Below are 13,906 nucleotides of genomic sequence, written 5' to 3' on the forward strand. Positions count from 1 at the left end.
GTAGTTTTCAGCAAGACTGTAATAATTCCAGAGATCAGCATTTCTAATTATTCACAGCTCTTTGCAATAAAAATAGAATGTTGCTATGCAGAGGAGAATACTCTTACGAAGCTAACCGCTCACACATTTAACCTAAATAGGTGTGTATAGTTTATGAACTTTATCACAAACAATATTTTTCGTTTGAAGTCAAGCCTACTTCCCAAAACAAATGCTTTTGTTCAGTCATATTGCAGGATTCATTTGAAATTTGCAGTAGTATCCGAGTTAGTCATGACTATCAAGATTTGTGTACTGTAATATGCTTTTTGCACTAACCATGTACACTCACAAGGCTATATGAACAAAGATGAATCCAGTCTTTTCAATCCATAAAATAATCACCACGTCTCTTTCATCAGTGATAATCTTTCTTCACTTGTTTAAAAGAAAAAAAAGTCTGCAGCTGTTCTAGTGTTCCCTTTATATTTCTTCTTTGTATGTTGGCTCTTGATTTTTTGTTATATTATAAACACACTAAAATATATTCAGTATTCAGGACTCTGTGTTTACCTTACTTGATTAGTCATATTATTCTAAAGTATTTACTCTTTTTGTTTCGATAGGAAATGATCTATTTTTAGTGGCAGTGCATGAACTGGGTCATGCTCTAGGCTTGGAGCATTCCAATGACCCCACTGCAATCATGGCTCCATTTTATCAATATATGGAAACAGACAACTTCAAACTACCTAGTGATGATTTACAGGGCATTCAGAAGATATACGGTATGTCATATTTTATTACATATATTAAATATTTTTCTTTAGAGCATATTTGAGTATAGGCTGTGCCAGCCATAGTCCCAGAGGTCTTGATTCCTTGCTGTGAGAAAGACATGGATTTTAATGAAACTCTCTTATTTAGTCCCACTCTCTTCACAACTTGCATCTAAATCTGCACTCAGCTGGAATGGTAATCGTAAATATTTAAACTGCTAGTAAAGAATATCTGTAAAGGGATCCCAAACTATTAAATTATTAAGAGATGCAAGCCTGACTCATAACCAGCTCAATCCACAGTATTCTGTGGCTTATATAACTGGATGAATTGGTTGGTTCTCAATATATCAGTTATAAAACTATGCAGTTCCCTGAGTAAAGCCAATCTGTGCTTCAGCACCTCCCCTGTTTCCCCCACTATTAATACAATAAATGTAGAAAACGGATTTCAAAAGCTTTCTATGAACACCCCAAGGTTTTAAGCAACATATCAGGGGGGAAAAAATCTACTCTTTAAAATGTATATCATAGTCAGTTAGTGTGGCTTAAAATGAAAGACACATCCACTGTAAATAATTTCTCATTTTATTTTATTCAGTCAACAAATGCAAGTTAATTGAAAAGAAAAAAACCATTTAAAGGAAATGTGACTTTCACCTGAGAGTCTGACATTTCCAAAGGCATTTTTTTTAATACATAGTTTTAAAAAGCTTGGCATCCACAGTTAACCATTAAAGAATCTTCTTTGCTAAATTAATGGAGCATTTACATTCTTACAGTGAAAAATCTCTTCAATCTGTGTGAATATCAAGTGACTGGTAGATATCATTTGCATTTGCAAACGATGTCATTTAAGTTCACTAATTTGTTTTGCATTCATTAGTTTTCCAATTTAAATGTCTAAGTGGTAAGTGTTCTCTCAGGGTTAAACTGACTTTTAACAAGGTCACATTTCTTACTGATCTTTTGCTTTTAGGAAAGCTAGATGAGTAGGTACAGAGTAATGGTGCGCCTCTGATTAGAAACCAAATCCATCTATGCTAAATATATTATACTCAGGATGTTCCACAAAGGGGACAAAATGATTGCTAGCTAAAATTTCTTTTATGTGGTTATCCAAAATAAGATTGTTTCTTATGAACTCATAAGTTAGCAATCTAGACAAGGATATTTTGCCCATATACTAAATATTAAGCTCTAAGAGCTTGTCGAGGGGTGCCTTCTCTGCCCAATGGAGAGGGCAGAAAAAGTCCGCTGCAGCTCCTTGCACTGCCATTCAAGATAGATTTTTGTGGCTGATAGACCAGCCTATGTATAGCAATCTGCACTCAGTTCAGTATGGCCTAGCAGCCACAGAGTCCAAACATTCCCCCTTGCGGTCAGGGTAACTTGGACTAGCGGTCAGAGAGTCTAGACACCGTATGGCACGGCGGCCTCAGAGTCAATATACAGTCCCTCTGGGGTTAGGGTAGTATGGCCGAAAGCCACAGAGTCCATACATAATAGACAATGCTCCCCCCACATGAGGGTATCTGAAGAGCAGATAAGGAGGACCCTTCTCCTCCGGGAAGCAGTGGCATGATCCACTACTTGCTCAGCAGAGAAGCCTACCTCAACATGCTGAGTTCTTGGGGAGCAATTTTCCACCCTGGGGCTGTTTCCTACTGGGTTCCTAATATACCTTCTCCATCTTCACACTCTGGACTGGAGGCTTCTACTGCAGTCCCTCTCGGCCAGCCTGCTGCTGTTTGATATAGTTATGCTTCCTCCCCAGGAGCTCCTGCAGCACCTCCTTCCCCTGCAGCAGTCAGCCCTTACTGAGGAGCTCCAGAGGCCTTTGTAGCCAGCCTCCAGTCAGAGCATACCCAGCAGGGCTGTGGGGATGGGGCTTTCTCAGCCAGCTGGGCCAGGTTAAATCTCTGGCCACAGTGCAGGGTAGATACATATAGATGTATGCTATTGAACTCCAGAGAAGTGATGCCCAATATCACTATCAAATATGGAAACCTTAGTTTCGATTTGGAGTCATTCAAATATTAGCTACTGCAAATTAATTCCTTTGCTGCCTACTAAAATCAAAAGGTGATTTAGACTCAGTGTCTGAAAAAAAAGTTTCTTCTATGAAAGTAACTACATTGGAAGACAGTATTCCTCACAGCCTAATTAAATCTAAATTATGAATGTCATGCTCCTTAAAATTATGAAGGAAATAAATGTCTTATTAAATTTCACTGATGGTAGTTCAAGTTGCCTTAAATGTTCAATCACTAAACATTTATCCTAGTTAATTTACTTACTTCGATCAAATACTAGACATTCAGATTTCATGTATGTGAGATTTAGTTTTGTCTCAGATTGCAAAGATGCTATTTAACCTACTATCATGCAGATGAATTAAAGCAGGCATTTTTGTCATGTAGAGATAGACACTACAGTTAAACTGGTTTAGACAGATAGCTACATACAACGGGCAGACTTTCCCCCTGTTTCCAAAGATATTATTGGTCCTACAGAGATGTCCTGTGTTTAAAATGGGAACTATCACTACATCCAATAATATCTCTAGAACTGAAATGATCGTATTACTTACAAATAGCAAAAGTATGAATGGACTAGTCAGATCATCCTAAATGAGTGCCATTAAAACCTTTATTTTGTACCTTGGCATCATTTATTCAGAATATGTCAAATATGTTACAAAGCAGCTATTTTAGAAATATTTTACAGATACAGGCAGTCCGGGTTACATGGATCCGACTTACATGGATCCGACTTACATCAGATCCCTACTTTCAAACGGGGTGAGGCAACCCTGCACTAGCTGCTTTCCCCCAGCAGACCAGGGAGACGGGAAGCTAGCGCCGCCCCCCCCCCCTCCCACCCCCCCCCAGCAGACCAGGGAAACGTGGAGCGGCTTTTCTCAGCAGACCACCTCAGCTTGAGAATAAAGGACTGAGGGAAGTGAGGTGTGGGAGACCCAAGGCACATGGTGTTATACTGTTATCTTCACAGCTCAGAATTTGGAAAAGGCATCTGTTGCCATCTAAGCCATTCTTCTGCCAGTACAGCTATACTCCTTGTGGTATATTTTTGTTGAGATTTCTGTAGTGCAGTTTATGGTGATTTAAACAACATCCTGCTGATATTTTTTAGGTCCACCTGACAAGATCCCACCACCAACAAGACCTCTGCCAACAGTGCCCCCGCATCGTTCTGTTCCTCCAGCCGATCCTCGGAAGAATGACAGGCAGCCTAAACCTCCTCGGCCGCCCACTGCTGACAAACCTTCCTATCCTGGAACCAAACCAAACATCTGTGATGGGAACTTCAACACTCTAGCTATTCTTCGCAGGGAAATGTTTGTTTTCAAGGTAGGAAGCTGTGATTTTTTTATGTTACATGAAGTGTCTGCATTTCTACTTTTTTAGGAAACAAGCTTTCATTCATTATGATTCTGCTTTTGCAGCCCTCTCACACTTAGAAAGTTCAAGAAAAGAAACTAAGGAATAAATATACAAATGGCTTAAATGTCTAGCAGAGCATTACTGTAATGTTCTATTTTTGGAATATATTCATGTCAGCAGAAACTATAATGCCTCAAAATGTAAGGGTAAGTAAATACAGCATGTTATGCAGAGATTAAAAAAACATAATTCAAGGCATGAATAGAAGCTGATAGGAATGATTTTGTTGGGAACTTAGCCACTTCCAGGCACATTGCAGTTATTGTGTCTTCAGCACACACTTCTTTATAAGGACCCCGCAATTTAACTTTATAATTAGATCATTCATTTATAAAGGATTTTTGTCATTGTGCAGTGGTTGCTTTGATACATATTTGAGTGAAGGTTTTTGCTATAAGAACTTCCTTGCAGATGTTTTATTTTATTTCAATTCATCAAGTTGTCTTGAGCTGCATATATATGGTGCATCTCATACAAACTGGACTATCCTTTTGATGGAGAGGCTTCACTGAAGGCTCAAAGACAAACAAATCTAAGCAAAGTCATTTGTTAGAAGAATGATCTAGTAGAGCACCTTGTATAATTTCAAAATTACATAGCAGGCTACAGAAATATCAGAATCATTATTCTTTCTCTTAAGTAAATTAATTTGCTGGCAGTTATTGTGCAAATTGCATGAAATAAGCGATAGGTAATGTTAATGTTGTATATTATCTTGGAATCCACAGAGATGTCCCAAATTTGTCTGAACAATGGACTAGGCAGGGTTTGTGTCCTGTAAATATATGTCATCACTCTTTTAAATTTCAAAATTATACCCAGAAGAGGCATTTTATGTTAATTCATTCAAATTGTTGAATTCTCTTCACAAGGAAAGGGCAAGAGATAAATTATTTTTCCATAAAAGACTGAGGATTGTGTCAGTCCTTCTGAAAAAAGGAAATAACCTCGCATTTGAATTTTTGGCTTTCCTTCAAATTTTGTCTGATTTTTTTGGAAGTGCTATTCCATCAATCTTTGTGAATAAAACCAAAAGGTTAAGGAAGAATCTAATTTTCTGAGATACATTAAGCAGGATATTAAAATACCTACTTCATCTCATATCATCCATCGAAAGAACAACAGAACATACTCTCATTTATTTGGACATAATTTGATAAATACTGATGTGATCTACCACTAATACAAAATTGCCTGTCTACCCAGCCCTATGCTTTCAGACAAATAGATGCATTATAATTTCTAACTACTTTTTCCCTTTATATTTGAAAATAAAAGTTGTAGCCATTAACAGAAAACAATTTTAATTCAGTTTTACTTACTAACTTAAAATAATTTATTCATCGTACATTTTATAAACACTCAAATATGGTTTTATGTTTCAATAATAAGCAGATTTCTAGTCATGCTACTCCACTCAGTGACAAAAACTTGGTAAAGCTCATTCCAACAAGTCTAATAAGCAACAGAATCCATAGGTTCGTATTTTGGGCCTTACTTTCCAAAATGTATGTTCAATGCCAGGCGTTTTTTTACCTGCACACTGACACATTTAATATAAATAATTGTGCTTGCAAATTGCCAGGTAATTATCCAGTTGGTCACTGGCAAACTAAAACACTCAATTTTTGTGTACCTTTAGAGTTGCATATGCAAATTGGAATCATGGTTGCAGAACTCACGCTCTTCTAAAAATGTGGCCATGATTGCTAGGAAGTTAAAAGTAGAATTGAGATGCAAAAGGAAACAAGCAGTCTGAGATTCACAGAGTATTTTCAGAGGAAGCTGCAAGTAATAATAATTTCAAGGAAACCCATTTTCTTTACATATCAGCTTCTAGGATGTACTCAAGGGCCTCAGAAGTTTTTGTTCAAGCTCATGACCTTTATTTGCAATTTTTAAGAACATCTTGCAATGTCTAATTGCATATTTCCAGAGTGAAAGTTAATAAAGCTATTTTTAAAGATAAAAGGAGATTTTTCTCATTCCTTTTAATTACTTTCTATCATTACTTTTTCAATATAGCCATTTTTCCAACTTACAGTGCTTGATAAAATTTGTGCAATTTTTAAAACTTGATTTCAAAGAGGAGGAACAGACCCTGCTCTGACTCAAACTATAAATACAAGAACACAACAGCTCACTTATTTAAAACTTGCCACAGATCAGCAAGTGTACTTGCTTTTGTGGATGAAACTTTTTAATAACAATGTTTAGATTTCTGGGGCGAACAAATTGCAATTCTTCAAATATACCGCAAGTAGAGCCACAATAAGTGCATTGTTCCAAAAAGACTTCTCCTTAGAACATTGGGGAATAACCTTGCCCTTAAAATTCCCCTGCCAATTCTGATAAACAGGGAAGAAGTTCGTTATTGGGAAAAAAGAAAAATAAATGTAGCTAAAGGAAAAATGGAAATAACATCTATAGTTGGTTTGAAAAATGCGGCAGGTCAGAATATATGATTGATAGTGGTGGTCTCTTCTGACCTTAAAGTCTATGGGTATGGCTACACTACAGCGTTAATTTGAGTTAACTTAATTTGAGAATTAAGTAATTCAAATTAACGTGTCTACACACAAAACCTATTTCAAAATAGCGTTTTGCTATTTCGAAATAGCGCATCAACACTGAGTGGACCCTGAACCAAAGTTAAGACTGGCCAGAACCAGTGCCGGCAGGGCATCAGGTTAGGACTTAGTCCATGGGGCTGCTGCCTGAGGCTAATGGGGCTTCGTGTTTAAAGGGACCCTACCTCCACCCCAGACAGACAGTTCTCAAGGTTCCCTGCTTGCTTGTCTACCTCGATGAGGGACAGCAAAGCCGTCCTGTCTTGCAGTGCCCTGAATGCCTGCACTCAGGACACCACAGCACTCGGCCACATGGAGCCAGAGCTGCCCATGGGGCATGCCATGCGTCTCATGGGGTCGTTGCCATCAGCCCGACTGCACTTGCTGTAGGCTGCCATCTGGGGAGTTCATCGGGGGGCTGTCAGGATCCAGGAGGCCCTGCGGGAGAGCGTCCACCCCGAGGAGCCCTCAGAGCCACCCCGGTCCTCCTCACCGGGTGCTCATACCCCATTGCTCCCTCACGTCCTTCCACTTACCCCACCTAGACCCCCTTCCTGATGTCAAACAAAAGACACCTATGTTCAAAAATAGAAACTGGGTTTATTGAACAAAACTGGGGGGGGGGGATATGAACCTCTTGGGAGACTGGGAAAAGAAGGTGAGAGAGGGGAAGAGAGAGGGGAGGGGGAAACCTGGGAGGAGGGAGCTGGAAGGGGGAAGCAAGGGAAAGAAGCGGAAGGGGAGCTCAGGGCTCTGGGTTGGGGGTGTCACCGGGCCAACTTGATTTCCATGCAAACCTGCTCCTGGGTTCACATGTGGCCTTTGATAGCCAGTCTGGCAGCTATCCTGCCATAAACGGCTGCATTCCTCCATCTAGTGTGGAGATCATGGACGTTGGGAGCATCCCCCCCAAACCTGAATAAGGTCCATGATCTCCACCCTGGACCAGGAAGGCACCCGCCTTCTCTGGGCCCTGGCAGGCTCCTGGGAGCTGCTCCTGGGGAGCAGTGGAGGGCTGGCTGCTAGCGGCTTGCTGGCTCATGTTTTGGGGCCCCGGTGGCTACTGCTGGCTCTGGGCTGGCAGGCTTGGAGCTGGCACAGGCACTGTGGCCAGTGTCTACCCCTTTAATGGTTCTGGGGATGGGGGAGAAGAGAGTAAATTGTCCTGGTTGTGCCCAGAGTGACCACCTGGGCTTCCTGGGAAGGGCTGGAGGCCCCCTATTTCGAATTAAGTGTCTACACAGCACTTAATTTGAAATAGCTATTTTGAATTTGGCGTTACTCCTTGTAGAATGAGGTTTACCAAATTCGAATTAAGCGCTCCGCTATTTCGAATTAATTTTGAAATAGCGGTTTGCATGTATAGACTCTATTAAAGTTAATTCGAAATAACAGCTGTTATTTCGAATTAACTTTGCAGTGTAGACATATTCTATGGAATTTTTATTAAGTAGTTTTATTAAGTATGAAATAATCTATATTTCATATAGATAAAGTTGATTTCTAACTTATTGTGGGGCCAGGGAGGAGGACAGTTGCCTAATCATGCTTGAAGAGACACAAGCTACAAATGAGATAGCAGAATTTTTGAGCACCAACAGTTCTTTCTCCAGAGGCTCCTGTCATCCCCTACAATTGTGCTGAATAGGAATAGAGTTTTGTTTTCACTCTTACTCTCAGTATTTTCTTCCAGCTAATTTCCCCCCTCTATTTAGTTATGCCTCCCACAGGGATGTAGCAAATAGATGAAAAACAAAAGAAAACAAACTGTTGCCTCACTCATGGGGAAGCTGTGCAACTTGTCATGCCATTGTCTATCTGCTTTTACTGCAGAATCCCTCTGTCACTGTATGTAGCACTCTCTAAGGTATCTCATAGTCTCATCTGCTTCAGTCTCAGCAGAAACACTCCTCTCACAGTCCATATATCTGGGGCTATCTGCTTCATTGAAAGGAACTTCATTTTCTCAGATCATTTGGCAGGATCCATTATTGCAGTCGATTTTTTTTTATAAATTTCCTTCACTTCCCATGCTGCATATCATCCATTCTGCTTTTTCAGTCTTCTGAAGTAGTAAGCCAGACTTTAAGGCTAGTCCAGCATTTCCTATCTGTGGCATAAATTATGTTCATCACTTCAGACAAACTATTTCATTGTTAAAAATGTTTAAGAGGACAGATTTGTCCTGGTCTTGAAATGGCTATACCATTTCCTTGCTTCCCTGTAGTTCCAAATAGAGTCATTCCGTTCATTTTTTTCTAACTAATTAATACTCAGGGAAATGTCATGTCTTTTTATTAATTCTGTGTCATGGTTAATTCTTATGAAAGAGAGCACCTGCCATCCCTACCTCCACCATCCTCATCATCGGCACCATGATCAGTAGTACTGTGCTTGTTGGCCTCTTCTCGGTTTCATAAGTTTCACAGCATCCCCGACCTTTGTAGCAGCTCTTTTCATTAAATAGGAGCTTGTGATTATCAGGGAAGGACAAACTTGGATTACATAATTTGTTGTAAATTAGAAGAAAGGGCTGTAGAAAATTCTAGATAAGGACCTTTATCTGAATAAGGAACATAATGCTGTCCGTAATGCTATTCTGCCTCTTTGTTTCACTGCAAAATGTCTGGCTAGACACTCCTCCAGCCTTTCTGACATAGCTTAGTATTACAGCATGAAAGAAACACTATACTTTTCCTTACATACTCCTTTTGGCCATAATAGTACTAGATTCCTTGAGATAATCTGTGGCAAGTAGTTAAAAATTCAGCTATTCCATTTGCTGCTTGTGTCTGTTCAAGTCCAAGATAGTGTAAATGCATTTAGATAGGGAGCAAGAGAGATATTATGGACACCTAAGAAAATTATCTTGTGAAATTATGATGATGTGGATGGCAGAGAATGGTATTTAATAAGGACTAACTGGGGTGTGGTTTATGATCTTATAATACTTACAATATTTTCTTCACAGTTTGTACAAATATGTTTTCTGACTCTTCACCTCTTGAGAAACACTGTGGAGGGGGAAACATTTTTATAAAGTAAAAACCATATAATGTTTGGTCTTCTGGCAGTTGAGTGGTTGCTGTTGTTGCCCCTTGCCATTAATCTAGACTTTAGACATATTCACATGAAGCTATATGGATGTCATTAAAATTCCATTTCAGAATTGTGTATTTACATAATGTACCCTATTAAATAAATAAATAAAAAAAGAATATATGTTTTCCAATCTGTGGTAAGCAAGTGAGGAATTCTGAAAGAAACCTGCTATGAATTTGGATTTTTGGCAGTAAGAGGAAAAGAGTATAAGGGTTGGGAAATTAATGCTAAACACAAGTCACAAAAAGCTACAGCCGTATGAAAGTGAATGTGACTTGAGAGTGGCTCTCTGGAGTGGTCTCCAGGGTTGCTTGTGTAACTGTTTTATGTCATGTGGCATTGTGAATGTCTTAACTGTAAATAGTAATAGAGATGTAGCCATGTTAGTCTGGTCTTTCTGAAACAAAAGACAGGACTATGCAGCACTTTAAAGACTAACAAGAAGGTTTATTAGGTGATGAGCTTTCGTGGGTCATGCCAATTTTCTTCCATAATTTGATCTGAAGAAGTGGGCCTGGCCCACGAAAGCTCATCACCTAATAAACCATCTTGTTAGTCTTTAAAGTGCTGCATAGTCTTGACTGTCAATGGCAGCCTGAGAAGGTTCAGAAGAGTGCACTTTGGGTTCCGGAAGGGAAAAACACTGAATGTTTCTGCCATGGAAGAGTGAGAGCAAAGAGGTCAGCATTCACTAAAGCTGTAGACAGCAGCCTCCTATATGCTACTTTGCATGTTATTGTATTGGAAAGAATGCTCTGGTGGGATTCATCATTCCTTAGCTCAGCAGTGAAGAGGACAGCTCTAATTCGGGTAACCATGGCTTCTGTGACACTGAATCAGTGAAGTGCAAAACAAAACTCAGTGGATTTAAAGCAACCATTGGAAATTAAGAGAAAAGGGATGTGTTTGAAATATTGGCATCAGAATAAGTGGTAAGGGATCTAGGAAACAGAAGGATGGGAGTACATGGGAATAATGATATAGGGTGCATCTAGACTGCAGGGTTTTTTCGGAAAAATGGCAGTTTTTCTGAAAAAACTTCACTTATGTCCACATTTCAATCGCGTTCTTTTGAAAGAACGCTGGGGTTTTTCCAACATTGCTAAACCTCATTCTATGAGGAAGAATGCCTTTTTCTGAAAGAGCTCTTTTAGAAAAGGCATGTGTAGACTAGGAAGAGGGAGTTTTTTCGAAAGAAGAGGCCTCCAGGAAAAAGCACAGGTGCCCTGGTGGCCACTCCATCCATAGTAATCACACTTAAATGAGAGTGTCCATTCAGTGAAGACGCTATCTTTCGAAAAAGCAGATCACTTTTTCAATGCTTTTTGGCAGTGTGGACTCTCTCTTTTGGAAGAAGTTTTTTCAAAAGATCTCTTCTGAAAAAGCTTCTTTCGAAAGAAGCTTGCAGTCTAGACGTACCCAGAAGTAGTTGCTAGAAGTAATATGTATAACTTCTATAGAATTTTTTTCCAAAGGATTTTTTTTACAAATATTACTTAAGCCTTTCAACACACATGTAAATTAGGGAAGGGATGAATAATCACCCTGCCCAGAAACAAAGTGGTAGGTGAGGAATCAGTGGAGTGTCCCATATCCAACTACAGGGGGATTTAGGTATTCAGATTGTAATTACCTGAGTTATCTTTTGGCCAGAACAATTAAGTTAAACCTCTACTCTTTTTTTTTAAGTGTCATAGGCTGTTTGCACAAGTGGCTAGGAGTTCAGTTTTATGTCTGTATGAAAAATGGCAACTCTAGCAATATCAGTTCTGGGTACTCTTTAGATTAAGGTTCTATTTATGAAACATTTTCAAATGACTCATAAATGATTAATAGATGATTAATAACTCTTACAGTTAAGAGTGTGTGTATGATAGAGGCTTATAAACTTGTTGGACTCATTAACAATCTATAATAATTGATTAACAATTTATTAAAACATTTAATTATCATTTACTAACCCTTTATTTTTATATATATGTGACTAAGTGAGAACTGGTGTCTCTTAACATCATGATGAAAAGTTGGTTTGATTCTATCTCACAAAGAAGAGTACCACCTGCAAAATCAGTGAAAGCACTTCCAGCAGCAGTAGCAAGTAGTGACTTGTGACATAGAAGCTCATAGAAAGATTTATGGAGAAACTGAGAAGTCCCACAGGTTATGCCTCTGTAGAGTAGATTAAAAAAGCCTATGACAGACCTGTGAAAACTTTTACACTGAAGTCGTTCCTCTGAACTTAATGGAATTACTCAGGTGCTTAAAGAAACGTAAATGTATAAGTGTTTGTAGGATTGGGGGCATCATCCATACAAGTCTTTTGAGTTAAAATATGTATTGATGTTAAACATGCACATTAACAAGTCCTTGTTTCTCATTTAGTTTGAAACTAATAATCCCCACTGAAGCAAACATCTGAGAATAGAGCTTTATAGAAGGGAACTCCAAATACTGGAAATGTATCATTTTCATAGCGTTCATTTTTTATTTTTTGTGGAAGGACATATGGATCCTGTTTTCATGATCACTTTATCTTTGGGATCACACAAATAAAAAATGGCCCATTTTTATGTAGTCCAAAGATTATCTTTATATTATACTGATTAAAAGTTTAATTATGCACCTGAAAAAATAAGCATTGAAAATCAGAAGTAATAAAGATGTAAAATACTGAAACCATAATTAGAACTCAACCCCTCCCTCCAATCAAAGCCAACAGTGGGCCAAATCATGTGACTAGAAGTTGCATAATTAGTTCCTCTCTTCATCATCTTTTTATAGTTCTCCGCTAGAACAGCAGAGTTAGCTAACACAGTTTATTCTGCAGTGGCCCTCCTACTTCCACAAAACTAATGAAATTAATGAACAGACATTTCTAGATTAACACAGATCAAATTTAAGGGACAAAAGATGCTACTACATCCTTTGGAACCTGCCTTCTTTTAAGGGCTTACGGGAAAAGTTGTTTCCAAATCTTTTCATGGAGTGAACTGATTAAAAATATTTTTCTGGCAGGAGAACAAAAAAAGTGCACCATTGACAAAAAAATAATTACAAAATCTCACAGCAAGGAATAATCTAAAATTACACTGAGACATATCCTCAATTTTGTACCACCAGCAAATGTTATCTTGTAGTATTAACAATACATTGTAATTGAGGCTACAGTCTAATGGAACCAAAGGGAATAATTGCAAAAACACTTCAAGCACAAGGCTTAATTAAAATTTCTTGTTGTACAAAATCATTGCCTTTCAACTAATTTAGGTAAACATTTTGGGAAACAATTGGAATTGCTTGTAATGTAAGCTTTATCCAATAGTTCTGAAAATATTTGTGTAACATAAAATTACAACTAAAGCTCTATATTCTAAACAGTTTCATTTTTTGTATATTCTCTTTTTTGGGAGTGAAGGGGTTTCACAATGTGTTAGGCAACTGACAGTGCAGGTTTGTTTAGCAGCACTGGAAAGAGATTCAGTTCATTTATTCCTCTGAGTTGTTTGTTTTCTTCTGCAGTTTCTTTCCTTTTGGAAGGATTTGTTGTCTGAAATGGTAACTTACAGCAATATTTATATGTTTGAGTTTTTTCCAAATATTGAATGTTATTACAAATTATATTGCCACATAACAGAGAAACTTAATATACATTTACCCAACATTCTATTGGCATGTGATTTACACATTTTTGAAGCTTCATCCAGTTGGGAAATTGGTACCTTAGGGATAGGGTATTCATAGATACACAGTACCAAGTGATATGGACACATATATTTTCTGCAGAGCTGACCCCTCTGCTGTCAATGGCAAAACTTCCATTAACTTTAATCTTGTTTGTGAACATGGTTAGTGTAACTGGAGCAAACACCTTTGTGAACAGCATGTTTAATGTTTTTGCATGTAATATCTAGGTTAAAACCAAAGCCAAACAATGTCAAGCATTAAACATTAGGAAACACCAGATTTATGGTTGCCACACAACAGTAATTCTGTCCCCTCTTTGTGTCTA

At 38.4% G+C, this 13,906-nt stretch overlaps 1 protein-coding gene across 2 annotated transcripts in view; it reads left to right on the forward strand.

The window, feature by feature from the left end:
• Window positions 1-13,906, forward strand: part of MMP16 (matrix metallopeptidase 16) — a 262,877-nt gene that overhangs the window by 182,574 nt on the left and 66,397 nt on the right. For both annotated transcript variants that reach the window (XM_006112976.5, XM_075920430.2), the window contains 2 exons: window positions 606-767; window positions 3,915-4,132. In XM_006112976.5, the coding sequence (XP_006113038.1) occupies window positions 606-767; window positions 3,915-4,132 (380 nt within the window). The remainder of the gene's footprint in view (window positions 1-605; window positions 768-3,914; window positions 4,133-13,906) is intronic.

Source organism: Pelodiscus sinensis, chromosome 2 (assembly GCF_052426305.1).
Source record: "Pelodiscus sinensis isolate ZL-2025 chromosome 2, ASM5242630v1, whole genome shotgun sequence".
NCBI lineage: Eukaryota > Metazoa > Chordata > Testudines > Trionychidae > Pelodiscus > Pelodiscus sinensis.